We start from the raw sequence: 14,165 nt of genomic DNA on the forward strand, positions 1-14,165 counted from the left end.
GGCCTGTCATGGGGAACGGGCCATGGGGACACACACAGGGGCCATGGTGTGATCTGAACGGCAATCCCCAAAGCCCTGACAGAGCGAGGAGCTCATCTGAGGTTTCTACACTGTGATCGACACGAGACCATCCAGGTCTGCTGGCTGCCAGTCCAGAGATCTCCCTATCGACCCCCAACAATCCAGAAACATCCCTGCAACACATTTCCTCCGGGTATACGGTCTTACCCCCCTCACTTCATAAGTATTCCTATGACTCGCCAATTAAAACTCTTTCCCAAGCTAACTATGGTCTCCCTAGACCAGAAGTGCTTTACAAAACAGCACATCACCATCTCCAGAGGCTACCTGGGATAAATGTGCAAAACCTTGCAGGCACGGTCCCCACCCTCCTCAAGTCTGCTTGCTTTCCTGCACAACTCCCTCCTCCTTACTGGCTGGGAAGCTGGCCCTTCTGCCCATAGTTCGGCAGCAGTGGGGCTCACAGGCCAGGCTGTCTGGAAACCATTCTTTCAGTGACGTGGCTGCAGGCCAGCAAAGGGCCTGAGAATCCACCCTACCCAGAGTTACAGGCTCAGTCGGTGCGGGCAAACGGGACGTGGCATTTTCAGAATGAGCTCCGAGGGCTAGGAGACACGGAAAAAGCGGAAGAGATAGGGAGCCGGGTGGCCACTCCCTGGTCTCTGGATAATAAGAACTTAATTCCGTGCTTTACTTCAAGCTCAAAGTTCCAGTGGGCACTGCTCTCAGACTCAGGTTTTGGCAGAAGGACGGGGCCACCCCACTGTGTTCGCATCACTATGCTAGCTCTGACAGCAAAGCAAATATAATGACAGCCCTTGCCTAGGTCTTTGGCTCAAAATTCATGCTGTCTGCACGTCTCCCTGCCTCTAGCCGGTGCCTATTCCCGGGACCGCGGGCAAGGCATCTGACCTCTCTGAGCGTCAATTTACTCATCTGCGAAATCGAAGTACCAGTCTTAACTTCTTCGCGTAGGTTTTATGAGGATCAGGTAAGCTTAGATATTAAAGCGCTTGGAAAATTATCACGTGCCATGTGTAGCTCTAATAAATTCCAAGGTCCACGCGGTCCAGTCTCTGGACAGAGCTGAAGTCAGATGCACAGGTGAACACTCAAAATGAATTACATGGGGATTCCAGTCTTTAGTTGCACCTGTCAAAGAACATTACCATCGATCCGATTCATAAGTCCCGGGAACACATTCATTTCCCAGACGCCCTGCACCTCAAAGCTGCACAAGAGCCGCTCACCCTCCCAAGCCCTACATGCCTGTCTGCAGCCCTTCCGGCTTTTCTTTCTCTCCCTCACTCTCCTCTTCTTCCTATCAGTTCTTCAACAGGCAGCTCGCCTTAGGCCCATTTACACACTTTCGGCTCAACCGGACCATCTTCTAGAAGGGAAGCCTGGCAACTTGCGCGTTTTCTTTCCACCTTTCCAGTTCTAGCTCTTTCCATCCAAATTCCATGATTTGCATGAAAAAGCCCGGGAACAGGAGGCCAAGGGCACCGCCAATCCTTAGAGGAAGAGGCAAAATCAGCAAAGTAGAATTTTCGAGGTCGAGCCAGGGGAGGGGATGGGACACATGTTAGCAAATCTTGACCCTGCAGAAAAAATAGTTCCCAGGATATTAGGCGGATCACATGGAAGAAAAATGATTCCATGGCTGAATCAGTTTGAGAAACGCTGGGTTAAACAGAGTTCAAGGGCTTCTCTCGAACTTTAGGGCCTCCCAACAAATTCAAAAAGGATATTTTTAACACGAAACGTTTTGGACGGTAAGTATTTTACAGGAGACATTTTAGGAAACTCTGATTTTGTCTCTCCTCACTTTATAGACAAGGAAGCCGAGACCCACATAACATCTCGAGCTTCCAGCAGAGCGGGGACTAAACCCCGGGTTTCCAACACCAGTTTTGTGTGTTAAATTCCTGGAGAAATGACAGGAAAAGCATCTCCCGAATGGCCAAAGCTGCATTTACTCAAGCATCAAGGTTACCACACCAAAATAATTGCCCAGGACAACCAGCTTCGCACAGAAAGTCTAAACTAGATTCCGCATGTCGTGATTTATAGGCCCCCGACCGATACACAGAATTATGGTGAAAAGTCACGTAAATAAACGGCCATGCCTCTTTCCCGCCGCACACCGAGGGGAGCATCACTCCTGGTGCTATCTACCTGTCCCGATCCAGAGCCCTCATCCAATGGTCGAGCTCTTCCCGGCTGTCTCCATGTCAGAGGACAAAACTCAGATAAAACGAAAGGAGAATCTCGTCACGCAGGAGCACTGACGGACTGCTTGGATGGCTCCCCCGTGCTGCGCATGCAAACAGCCACGTCAGTTCTTGCCTCTCAACAGTGGCCAATGGTGGGGGGGCTCCTCTGGTTCCGTCAGAGGAAAACGAAAACAATGACCGATGACTGCTCATTTACCTTCTTCTTGGATTTAAAGACGTTACACCTGAAGATATTGCTGGCACCATCTCGGGCGATATAGCTGAAGATCTTCAGGTCTTGGGAATCATGAGAGACGTAGAAGATCCTACAGAGAGAGCAACAGAAAAACGCACTGCAGGTGGCATTAGGGTCAAACCCCCAACCAGGGGACCTGTGTTCAAGGACACGCTCGCTTCTTCCTACGAGAGCCACGATGCAGGTGGCACTTTCACCAGGACACTGGTGAAACAGTGACATGACGCTGGGGGACCTCCACATCTAGAGGAGCGGGCATGGGGAGGGGACGGACCCCACGCTGTCACCGGGCTGCAAATCTGTGCTGGTAACGTGTGTGCTAGAGGGACAAAAATTGTTGCCGTCCTCATCGGAGCAATCAACCGGCATCTCACCCACGGAAATGGGGGCAAGTTTCCGGATACCTGTTCCCAGTTGTCTCCCAACGAGGAGACTTGGGAGCCGGCAATGTCGGCCACGCCTGCCCAGACGAAGACGCTCAGTCTCGTTACCGTTAAGTCCCTCAGTGGTAGTGACCTCACCTCCCGTCCTCTCTGGGTAGTGACCTCACCCCCATGGCCTCCGTGTGTTCACTCCGCTGTTCCTCCCCCCCAACCAGCATGCACACTGTGGGCCGGGCGCTATCCCAGCCCAGATACATAAAGGCGGCAGGACGCCCTAAACTCTCAGACCTCGTGTACAGATCTCCACAATGAAACAGAAACCGAGTGCTCTGAGGAAAAATGGGCAGAGTAAGGGACAGAGCGCGGCGGGGGCTGCTGTTTTAGCCAGGGAGGCCGCAGGGCCAGCACGAAGGCGTCACGGAGAGCCAGAGGCCTGGGTGTGAGGGAACCACCGGGGCAAATGCGGTGCAGGAAGTGGGAACGGCAAATCCGAAAGCCCAGTGGCATTCAGAAGGTGCTAGAAGTGTTCAGGGAATGGCCAGAGGTCAGTGTGGCTCAAGTGGAGGGATGTGCTGACAGGGTCATCCAAGCAGCCAGAGGCCAGAACATGGCAGGGTGTTGGGCGGGGGGGGGGGGGTGCCCTGAAGGGTGGAGCTTGCTTTCCAGGTGAGGCGAGAAACCACTGGAGGCTTCTGAGTGGAGGACTGACTCCCCGACGCTCTGAACGGAAGGATCTCTCTGGGTGCCGGGCGCCAGAGGGGAAGCTGGGGAAAGTCATAGGCAAGGCCGTGATGGCTGAGGCCACAGCGGGCCTAGACAGGGTGCTACCCGGCCCGCCAGGTCCCAGCGCTGCTGGCATGGGGCAGGGGAGGGAAGCAGACGGGGTACATCAGTGGCACTAGTCTTGGGAGATCCAAGGAGAGGATCGCTCCAAACAAACACTTCCAGGGCCGCATCATTTCCATAAAACACCTCTTCCTCAGTAACAACTCTCATCCAAGGATTTAACAAGTCGATCCGTTCTGGTGTATGTCAGGGCTGAGTACTTGGCAGAAAGAGAACGGGATTTAGAGTCGTACCCTCAACTTCACCACTCACGAGGCAAAAGCCACATAGCCCTCAGAGGCTGTTACCTGTAAAACGGGCCTACTCGTTCTTCATACCTCATGGGCTTACCTGGAAGATGAAATAATGGGCAAAGTGCCTTTGTACTTCTTACTGATATGGTCTCTCAATGGCCTTTTTGCTGAGGTTCTCGCCAAGGACTCCAAGAAGCCCGGGAGGGGCGCTCAGAAAAAAGTGGATACGGAGACGAACAATCCTGGCAAGAGAGCCAAGTTCACCTTGGGGAGCCACTCCTCTGCTCACTGTGCTAGAAGTCCCGTCAGTACATCTCGCGTGTCCACCCAGCGTGAATGGCACAGACTAGACGTGCCGATGTTTAACGCGGCTTCCGAGAAAGAGAGTGGTCAACCGACTACTGTAACTCAGCACCTCCCTCCTGAAACCCAGGCCCACCCCTGGCAATCCTAGAAATCCCCTCTTTTTCTTATTGTTTAAAGTTTTAGTCACTTGAGAGAGAGAGAGTGCACACAAGCTGGAGAGAGGCAGAGAGAGAGAATCCCAAGCAGGCGCCTCACTGTCAGTACAGAGCCCGACGTGGGGCACAGTCCCACAAACCGTGAGATTGTGACCTGAGCCAAGACCAAGAGTCAGACGCTTAACCAACTGAGCCAACCGGGTGTCCCCATAGACCTCTCTCTTGAACATCTCAAAGCTCCTCAAATTTATCGTGCCCCCCACCGAATTAATCATCATCCTCGCAATTCTCCCAGCATCGATACTTTCCTTCTCCCAGGAACCATCTTGATGAGGAACACTGGATCCACTCAAGCCAGAAGCCTGCACCACACCCTTGACCCCCTTCCTTGTTCTCCGTTATCTGTTGCTCATGACCAAGTTCTTTGTAGCCCGTCTCCTCAATACGGCTTAGGAACGTATTTCCTTCGTCTCTACGGTACTGCCTTAGTTCGCAGATCCTTCTTTCTCACCTGGGTTTTTTAAAATTTTTTTTAATGTTTATTTTTATGTTTGAGAGAGACAGAGACAGAATGCGAGTGGGTTAGGGGCAGAGAGAGAGGGAGACACGGAATCCGAAGCAGGCTCCAGGCTGTCAGCACAGAGCCCGACGCGGGGCTCAAACTCACAAGTTTTGAGATCATGGCCTGAGCCGAAGTCGGACGCTCTACCGACTGAGCCAGCCAGGCGCCCCTCACCTGGATTTTTGCAACCCATCTACTGTCTGTCTCTGCTTCCTAGCTCACCTATGGCCAAACCATTCTCTACACAGCTAGCAAACTGGGATAATCGGAAACACATCTCATTATTTCCCTCTAAAAACCACTCAAAGGCTTCCGACTTCCCTCAGAATAAAGTCCGATCCCCTCAGCATGCAGTATCCACCTTCCTGCTCTTCTCTCTCTCCAGAGCCCTGACCTACATAGCCCTCCGGAACTAGTCATGTACACCCACCTGCCGTTGCCACTGCGGTGACACCCTTGGCATCCTTCAAGACTTGGTTCAGAGACACCTTCCTGCCCACCCCGCCCCCCAAATATCATTGGGCTGCTGAACCCTCTTGGGCTCACCGTTACCACAGCACATCTGTTACACGATGCTATTTAGGCTCGAGCTCCTTAAAGGAAAAAGGACTACATCCTGGTGGCCCCCGTGCCAGCATGGCAACTGGCACATAGAAAGTTCCTAATGCCAGCTGAGGACGGAGAGAGGCATCCATGCTGTCACTAACGAGCACCCACGACGTAGTCTGTCTGGTTATTCGCTCCCTGTCCACTGGAAGGAAAGTCGGTCGGTTCAGCTGTGTCCTACATAAAACTCCTTCCACTTCTGATTTTTAATTATTACGGAATGCCCTAAGGACAGAGAAGTAGATCTACAGCTGAGAAGGCGATATGAGTGTGGAGAGGCATGCCAACAGGACACAGACGGGGACGGCGGCCAGGAACGGCGGGAAACACAGGTTACCTTTCCCTTGACGGACAAAACCCCTTTCCAGAAACCGTGAGGACAGCCTGTGTGGGGAGTCAGTCTCTGCGGACTGGAGCTCTCTGGAGAGGGTTCTGTGACGTCTGAGTGCAGAAACTTAACGTACCATTGCAAACAGAACCACCTCTGGTGAACCAAAACGTCAGCTAGTTAGAGCTCAGAAAAGCATCTGCCGACACAATCGAGGGGCACGTGTGACCTCATTCGCCACGTAACGCCGCAGGTCCAAAATTCCGGATCTAGAAACATATTCCATGAACTCTTATTTCTCTCCACCTTGGCGTGTGTTGGGGGCCGGGGAGAAGTCTGGGGCAGTTTTGATCCTGCTTCCAAAACGTACCTCCAAAAAAAGTACTTCCGAAAAGAGTACGTCAATGTTCTCAACTTTCAGTGTAATCGCCAAGGGCAGGATATCAGAGTAGTCTGCATACTGTAATAACGAGCGCTAAGGTTTTGTGAGGTTTTGTTCCTTCCCCATTCGAATTTCTGTTTATTTTCAAATACGCACAGAATCAGAATTTTCACCTCCTACTGGAACTGTTATGCTATCAAGCCACAGCGATAAACTTTTCTACAGATTGTTATACCCATAAACTTATGATAAATGACTGAAACATAAAAAGTACTATGGACAAACTGGATTTGGAGCTTATCCGGGAGCTCAGGTGGATGGAGTGATAAAGAACCGCCAGACCCACCATCAATAACCCCCCTCTCTTTGACTATGAATCTAAAGTAAACTTGTTCCCTCTTAAGAGCACAGGAGAAAAAAAAATCAAACATAGAAAGACACCTGTGTGGTCGTCAGGCCTGGTTCCAACCCAGGGTCCTGCCACTTAGGATTTGTCGGCAATGGGCAATTCGCTCCCTGACAGAATAGTCTCTTTTTGGGAGCTTCTCATCACTTGGGAATTTTCACACAGGTTGGAAATCTACCAACAGGATGCCTGAGTGGCTGAGCGTCTGACTCTCGATATTGGCTCAGATCATGATCGAATCCTGCACTGGGCTCTGTGCTGAGTGTGCAGTTCACTTAAGATTCTCTCTCGGGGCACCCGGGTGGCTCAGTCACTTAAGTGTCCGACTTTGGCTCAGGTCATGATCTTGCAGTTCATGAGTTCGAGCCCCGCATCTGGCTCTGTGCTGACAGCTCCCTCTCTCTCTGCCCCTCCCCCGCTTGCACTCTGTCTCTCTCACTCTCTCTCTCAAAAATGAATGTTAAAAAATAAATAAATAAAGATTCTTTCTCCCCCTCTGTCCCTCTCCCCCGCTTGCGTGCTCTAAAATAAAATTTAAAAAAAGAGCGAGCGAGAGAGAAAGAAATCTACTACCAGGAATAGAGCGGAGGGAACTGGTTGAAAATGCTGGCCCTGGTGTGGGACGGACCCGATTTTAGGCCCAGGCTCTGCCACTCGCTCGTGGGTGATATCCGGTCATGATCTCCCCGTGGTTCTTCGCCAGCGAAGCAAGTTTGATCGCAGGGCTGCACCTCACCCCCGGGGTTTACAGAGCAAATGCCTGCAGCGAGAGGAGCCTACAGCAAGCGGTTAGCAAACAGGACCGGCGACCGGCGACCGGCTCCCGTCACTTCCACACCACCGCCCTGGCTCCCCACCGTGGGGCCTTAGAGACCAGGCCCGTCTTTCTTCCAAAGGGCAACCTTTTGAACACCCGGGAGCTACCTCTTCTCTCAACAGTGCTTGAAAGGGCCCATTTTCATCCCTCACTGCTCAGGCAGGCCTGCCCTGGGGGCCGCGGGGGCAGAAAGATCTGGGTTCAAGCCTTAGCGTTTCCAACCTCCCAGCTGTTCACCTCCGGCAAAGGGCTCAGTCGACACAACCCCTTCCTTCCTGAACAGGGAAAGTAATAATCTCTTCACGGGATGAGGGGTGAGAAAAACACGTCCCCACATTTAACGCAACGCCCGACACACGTGCTTGCCCGGTAAGGAGGACCTCCCTCTTCCCTGTGCACCTCTGTACACACCCCGGCCTTCCGGGACCGCTCCCCAAGCAGTTCACAGAGCTGAGTCACGTTCCTGAAGGGATGTGAACATCACCGAGCACGCTTGGAGAACTATTTTCCACGCCCCAGAATGGAATTTCTAGCAAAGCGTCTCGTCTCCGAGGGTGGCTTTTTATTTGGTTACAGCCTCTCGCTGCTGCCTCTGCTTTGTGATCTCTTCCACAAGTTCACTAGTGTGTAGTCCCTGGACCCACACTTGTCCCCTTTCTACAAAGTGGGATGTTCTTACCCTGGTCATCTTCTCACATCTATGACCCACGATTGTACAGTCTCATTCATTAGGACCCCGAGGCGCAGACACACTTAAAGGAGGGATGCCTTTTTTTTTCTTTTTAATTTTTTTTTTTTAATGTTTGTTCATTATTGAAAGACAGAGAGAGTCAGAGCATGAGCAGGGGAGGGGCAGAGAGAGAGGGAGACCCAGAATCCGAAGCAGGCTCCAGGCTCTGAGCTGTCAGCACAGAGCCTGATATCATGACCTGAGCCGAAGGAGGACGCTTAACCAACTGAGCCACCCAGGCGCCCCAGGAGGGACACCTTTTTCTTCATGGTTTTTAAACGTTCTATTTTTTTTAAGTTCTAGTGTTCCTAGTTTGAAGATCAGATAGTTCTCCACTGAAGGAAAGAAAAAAAAGAGTTAGAAAAATGGAATGGGGGTGGGGGGATGCCTAGGTGACTCAGTCCGTTAAGCATCAGACTCTTGATCTCAGCTCAGGTCTTGATCTCAGAGTCATGAGTTCAAGCCCCACGTTGGGCTTCGTGTAGAGTGAGGAGCCTCCTTAAAAACAAACAAACAAACAAACATTTACCTCTGATATTTTCACTGCAGCCATGACTTTAATATACGGGTATTTCCCCTTTCACTGTTCTCTGACCCCTGCCCCGTCCCCACTCGTTCCTCCCCTCCGTGTGTTAGGATGGGACCAAGTGACCTGTAAGGTTTCCCCTCTGGTGTTTCAATGTGTGGAGACCTCTTCATCGTAATTGTGTTTGAAGACGGGAAGAGGAAAGGTGGGGATGTACACAGAGGCTTGGGAGCCTCCCCTCATCGTGTGCCACTGTCCCCTGAGCCTTTTCTCTCATCCTCAGCCTTTCCCAAGGGCTCGCCGCACCCAGACGTTCAGCGCTCTCAGCAATGGCCGCTCCCTGCCTACGACACTGTGTACTTTTTAAGGAATGCTATATAAAAATCTGGGTAGCCACATGATTTTCCTTCATGGCCTTGCCTTTTTGGGACCAACTGGAATCACTTATGTCGCCCTTCCGTCTTCAAGTGCTCGTCCCTTACTGCCACTCAGTCTCTGGCTTACTGTCGCCACCTTCTCTCTGAATATCATGGCCTCTAAGAAATGACGTGGTCGCGCCCCCAGGTGCTAATGCTGTGCCCGCTGCCCTCATCTCCGTGGGGACTGCACCTGCTGACTTTGGAACCTACTAGCTACAGGGAATGCGAAAAGTCAAGAGTAGGGCTTCCTGAGTCTATGTCGATGCTCCCCCTCATCTGAGACCCACAGACGCGGAGCCCCCCTCCTCCCCAAGGGCCCCCACACCTCCTCCTGCTTACGGGGGGGAGGCCTGCCGGGTGGGTCTCACTAGCCGGCCTGGGGCCTGCCACAGAACAACAGCACGGAACCCCAGGGCAGAGGGTCTAGACCTGGCATGGAGCCCGGGGCACAATTTTTTCCTCCTCTCCTAAGCCTTGAAATGACCACACAAATATCTTTCCGAGTGGTTGTCAAGTTGTGGGATGGGCAAATCCTGAGAGTGGGTGAGACAGGGCACGGGCAGATCTTCTGCAACCATAAGGTGCTGTACAAATACTTTTAGACCGTGAAGGTGCAAATGGGAGAGCAAAATCGTCACCGTTCCCCCAATATCATCATCTCTTGGGGTGTGTGTATGGGGGAGGGGATCTCCAGCTGGAAAGCAGCATAGGTTTTTCTCTTGAGGTCCCCAGAGTCTGGGCATTCCTAACCCCAGAGACACCCCAAAAGGACAAAGGGAAATGAACTTGACTAAAAAGCTACCAAGTGACGAGGATGAACCGTGAGATCATGCCCTGAGCCCAAGTCAGACGCTCAATCCATGGAGCCACCCGGGTGCCCCCGCCCAGGCCTCTCATTTCTAATGTAATCTAGATAAAACTGACGTTCACGGTGATCATTTCTCTCTTCTTACCGCTTTGGTCTGATTACCTTTTCCTCTCGCTGGATTTCCAGGACTCTATCCCTTCAGTTGGTTTTCTTTCATTAGAAGTTACTTCAGTTTCTGTCTTTTTCATCCCTCATGTTAGCCGTTCTTGACGTGAGGACTGCCTCCCTCAGACGTTTCCTCGGGCCGCCATCTGGCGCGAAGGGACGGTGATGAGCTCACAAAACGGTGCCACAGTTCTTCGGGGAACTGGTCTGCCTACGTCACAGCCGCCCCAGGTGCCGGGACACAGCGTCCACGCTCTGAATGTCGCCCTGCTGGGCCGTCTTCACAGACCTGAGCCCCGACAGCACGGTCTGGAGGAAGCCGGGGGTTCCCGGGCCAGGAGAGACCTCGAGAGCCATCTAGCCCATCTACTCAACCGCAGGCAGAGATTTGCAAACATCGGAGCGGATTTCTAAGGTTTCCTCAAGGAATTAAAGTATACGAATGTCTAAGGGATTAGTATGATCTACGGTGTACCTGGGGTAAGAAATGAGCAATCCACTGAGTTCTAAAATCCAGTGAGAGTCAGGCACATACGCATTGCTCTTTGGAAAGTCGAGTTAAGGCGCCCTTGCGGCCCGTCTCAGCAGTTAATGGATGTGTTAATTTCACAGCTGTTAAATTCTTTCTTCCGTCCCCGAAAATCTCCCCTGCTTTGCTCGAGTCGACCACAAACCATCAGACAGCACTTTCTAGATGCCCAGCACCGCGACAAGCTCATTTCCTCTAGTTCAGTGCTTGACAGGCAGGCAAAAAACCAGGCCAGTGTCTCTTAGCCAAAACCCCTCCATATGCTTCGAGGCGAACTTCTCTCTGACGCTGGTAACTTCTCCAAAATAGCCGTCACCTGTCGTCGGCGTGCAAAAGCCAAGCTTCGCACGGGTTGCCAATTCTGTCTCCTCTGTTCCCGCGTTTGCTGGCTGGGTTTACCCACGCGGTGTGTTCATGTCCTCTGGGGTCAGCTCAACCTTCCCACACTTCTGAGGATCCTCAGGCTTCCCGAAGACGTCTGCTCAGAGACGCAGCTTCCCTTCCAGAGCCAGAGAGCAGAGCGGAAAGCGGGGGGGCCTCCCCTATAAAGCTGTGTCTTCCTCTCCTTCCCCACAAACAACTGATCTCCTTGCTTTCAAAACCGTGAACACTTCTCTTCTTCGAGTTGTGTTAAGAGATGAGTCACGCATGGGTCTTCCCAATGCGAACATCAATTACAGTCAATCAGAAGTTCACGCCCTTCCTTCCCCACTCGCCTGTGCACCTTGAGACCCCCGTGATTTCCTGGAACAACAGAACGGACAGAACAGAGCCACAAAGCCTCAGTGGAGGCCGCAGGCCCTTCTGCTACTCAGAGCCACTTACGACTCGGAGCCATAGTCTCCTCAACTGCAAACTGGCACGAGAAGAGGCTCCCAGGACTGTCGTGCGAATCAAATGGAAGGATATACGCACAGTGCCTGGCACTTAGTAGGTGCTCAAAAGACTTCACTAAATTGATCAGAGCACTTGCTAGTCTGCGGTGCGTCCCTCCTGTGCCAGGCTGTGCTCTAATCACTTTACGTGCAAAGTCTCCATTTCAGAGAGGAGGGAACAGAGGGGTTCCTCGACTTCCTCAAGGTCACGCAGAGCTGGCCAGAAGGTATCTGTGTTCATTTCCCAGGGCTGTAATAAATCACCACATCGGGATGGTTTAAAACAACCATGATTTAGTCTCTCAGTTTGGGCGTTCAGGAGGTAGAATTCAAGGTGTTGGCAAGGTTAGTTCCTTCCAGAGGCTCCGAGGGAGAATGCGTTCCACGCCTCTGTCCTGGCTTCCGGTGGCTGCCGGCGATCCTGGCATTCTCCGGCTTTCCGCTGCCTCCTTCACACGGCCGCCCGCCTTCTTTGTGTGTCCTCTGTGTTTCTTTCTCCAACCCCCCCGCTTCTTATGAGAGCATCAGTCACGAGATGTGGGACCCATCCTAATCCGCGATCTTAATTACATCCGCCAAGTCCCTCTTGCCAAATAAGGTCACAGTCACAGGTATCAAGGGTTACGACTTGGACCCATCTTTTTGAGGGACACAACTTGACCTGCTCCGGTCTCTGGGCCAGAATCTGAACCTCAGCAATCTTAACCAGGTTCCTAACTTCTACGTCACCTGCGTGTCTCCTTGGCTGATTACAAACTGGCAAATGTCATTTGAATACTAGATTGTCATTATTATCTCTCCACCCAGCTAGAAGGGGGCGGTAGGGTACATTTATGCCACCCAGGAACTCTGAATCTCCCTCTTCCATTTAGCTTTCCACGTCCTCGATGCCTTCACACTCTCTATGGTTGCCCAAAACTCCATCCTCACGTGGGTCAGATTTCAGTGGACGCTCGGGGGAGGGGTGCTCGGTTTCTCCGCTATCCCCGACTGCCCACCTTCCACCCAAGTTTCTTCAAATAGACCAACCCAGGAATTCAGATACTATAAATGTCAGAAGCTCACCCTAGTTTCTCCAAAGGCAGTCCTCAAATCACCCATCTGGAACTTCCTGGGATTCGTCCCCTAACGCCCTCTGTCCCTCTAGTTCCGCATCCCCAGGCCTCTGGCTCAGCACATGGGAACTGCGTGTGCCCAACGGGAAACGAGGAGAGGGCACCCACCGCCCTTCCCGGGGCTCACAGCGCCTGGCTGGCACGACCAGGTACTTTTCTTTCCCCGACTGCTCCCACCTGCCCACCTGCTTCTCCATCAGAGCAGACCTGACGGCACTTCCTCTCAGGACAAGGGAAGCTGCTGCTGGGGGCGGGGGCAGCAACCCACCTCTCACACACACCCCGGGACGATTTATCCTAGGACAGCTCCCTCTCAATCACGACTCAGTGTCTTTTTTTTTTTTTTTTTTTTAACTGCAAGGGACCACATATCTTTACTTTCAGGCCACAGACAGATCTGGCGGGACGGGGCGGGGGACTGACACAGTCTTGATCCCATTTCAATTTCCAATCCCTTTTTAACGTTCTTTTCTTTTCACTTTTATTTTTTTAGTGTTTATTTTTGAGAGATAAAGAGACAGAGCACCAGCAGGGGGAGGGCAGAGAGAGAGGGAGACAGAATCCGAAGCAGGCTCCAGACTCCGAGCTGTCTGCACAGAGCCTGATGCAGGGCTCCAACCCAAGAACTGTGAGATCATGACCTGAGTTGAAGTCGGACGCTTAAGTGACTGAGCCCCAACTTCTATGTTCACTTTGGAAGTTTGGGGAAGCGGTGGGTTGGGAGGCTGGAGGAAGCCAGGTACGAGGGTAGGGGGATGTGAGAAGGTTGTAAAGAAAGAAGGGTCCTGGCTTGAGAATTCTTTTCTTCCTGCTGCAGGCCAGAAGCTCTCTCCTGCCCTTGTCTGTCTTCCCACTACCCAAGAGCAGCTCTTGAGGGGTTAGAGGGCTTTGGAGGTGGTTTGGCCTAATTTATCATCCTAAGAAACACATGTCTTACTCTACCCACTCCAACCCCGGCCCCACACCGCATTGTCTCAGGAGGCAGAACGGAGCCCGGTCCAGAGCCTGTCCTTGAGGAGCTCGGGGTGCTTGCTGGACAGTGGGGCGAGCACAGGGCGTGGAGCAGGGCACCGGGCACGTGTGCGACACGGAGCCCGCCTGCTCCCGGTAAGGGTGCACGGGGGGGTGGGGGGGGGAGTCTGCCGTCCGAGCAGCGCCTTGAGTATGTGCAAGGTGGCGGGGATGCAGCCTGGGTCCTGGCAGGAAACAGATCACTGGAGCCATCCAAGGTGAGCTTAGGGAGGGACCATTTACAAAGGCAAGGACACCGTGCAGGGAAACCTGAGGGCAGCACGGGGCCCGAGGAGCTCTCGGCGCCCCAAGGCCTGAGGAGCAGGGCAGTGGGCGGCTGCCAGGACCCAGAGAGAGAACTGTGTGCCACCCGGCAGGAGCTCTTGTGAATGGAGGTGGGGAGAGGGCAGCCCACTGATGTTCCACACAGGCCAGCCTCTGTGGGCACCTGGCCCGGCGGCGGGTCTGGA

General features: G+C 52.7%; 1 protein-coding gene across 3 annotated transcripts in view; it reads right to left on the reverse strand.

Moving 5' to 3' along the window:
• Positions 1 to 14,165, reverse strand: part of LOC102967731 (carboxyl-terminal PDZ ligand of neuronal nitric oxide synthase protein) — a 284,060-nt gene that overhangs the window by 41,898 nt on the left and 227,997 nt on the right. For all 3 annotated transcript variants that reach the window (XM_042977053.1, XM_042977052.1, XM_042977054.1), the window contains exon 5: positions 2,455 to 2,563. In XM_042977053.1, the coding sequence (XP_042832987.1) occupies positions 2,455 to 2,563 (109 nt within the window). The remainder of the gene's footprint in view (positions 1 to 2,454; positions 2,564 to 14,165) is intronic.

The sequence above is a fragment of the Panthera tigris genome, chromosome F3, assembly GCF_018350195.1.
Source record: "Panthera tigris isolate Pti1 chromosome F3, P.tigris_Pti1_mat1.1, whole genome shotgun sequence".
NCBI lineage: Eukaryota > Metazoa > Chordata > Mammalia > Carnivora > Felidae > Panthera > Panthera tigris.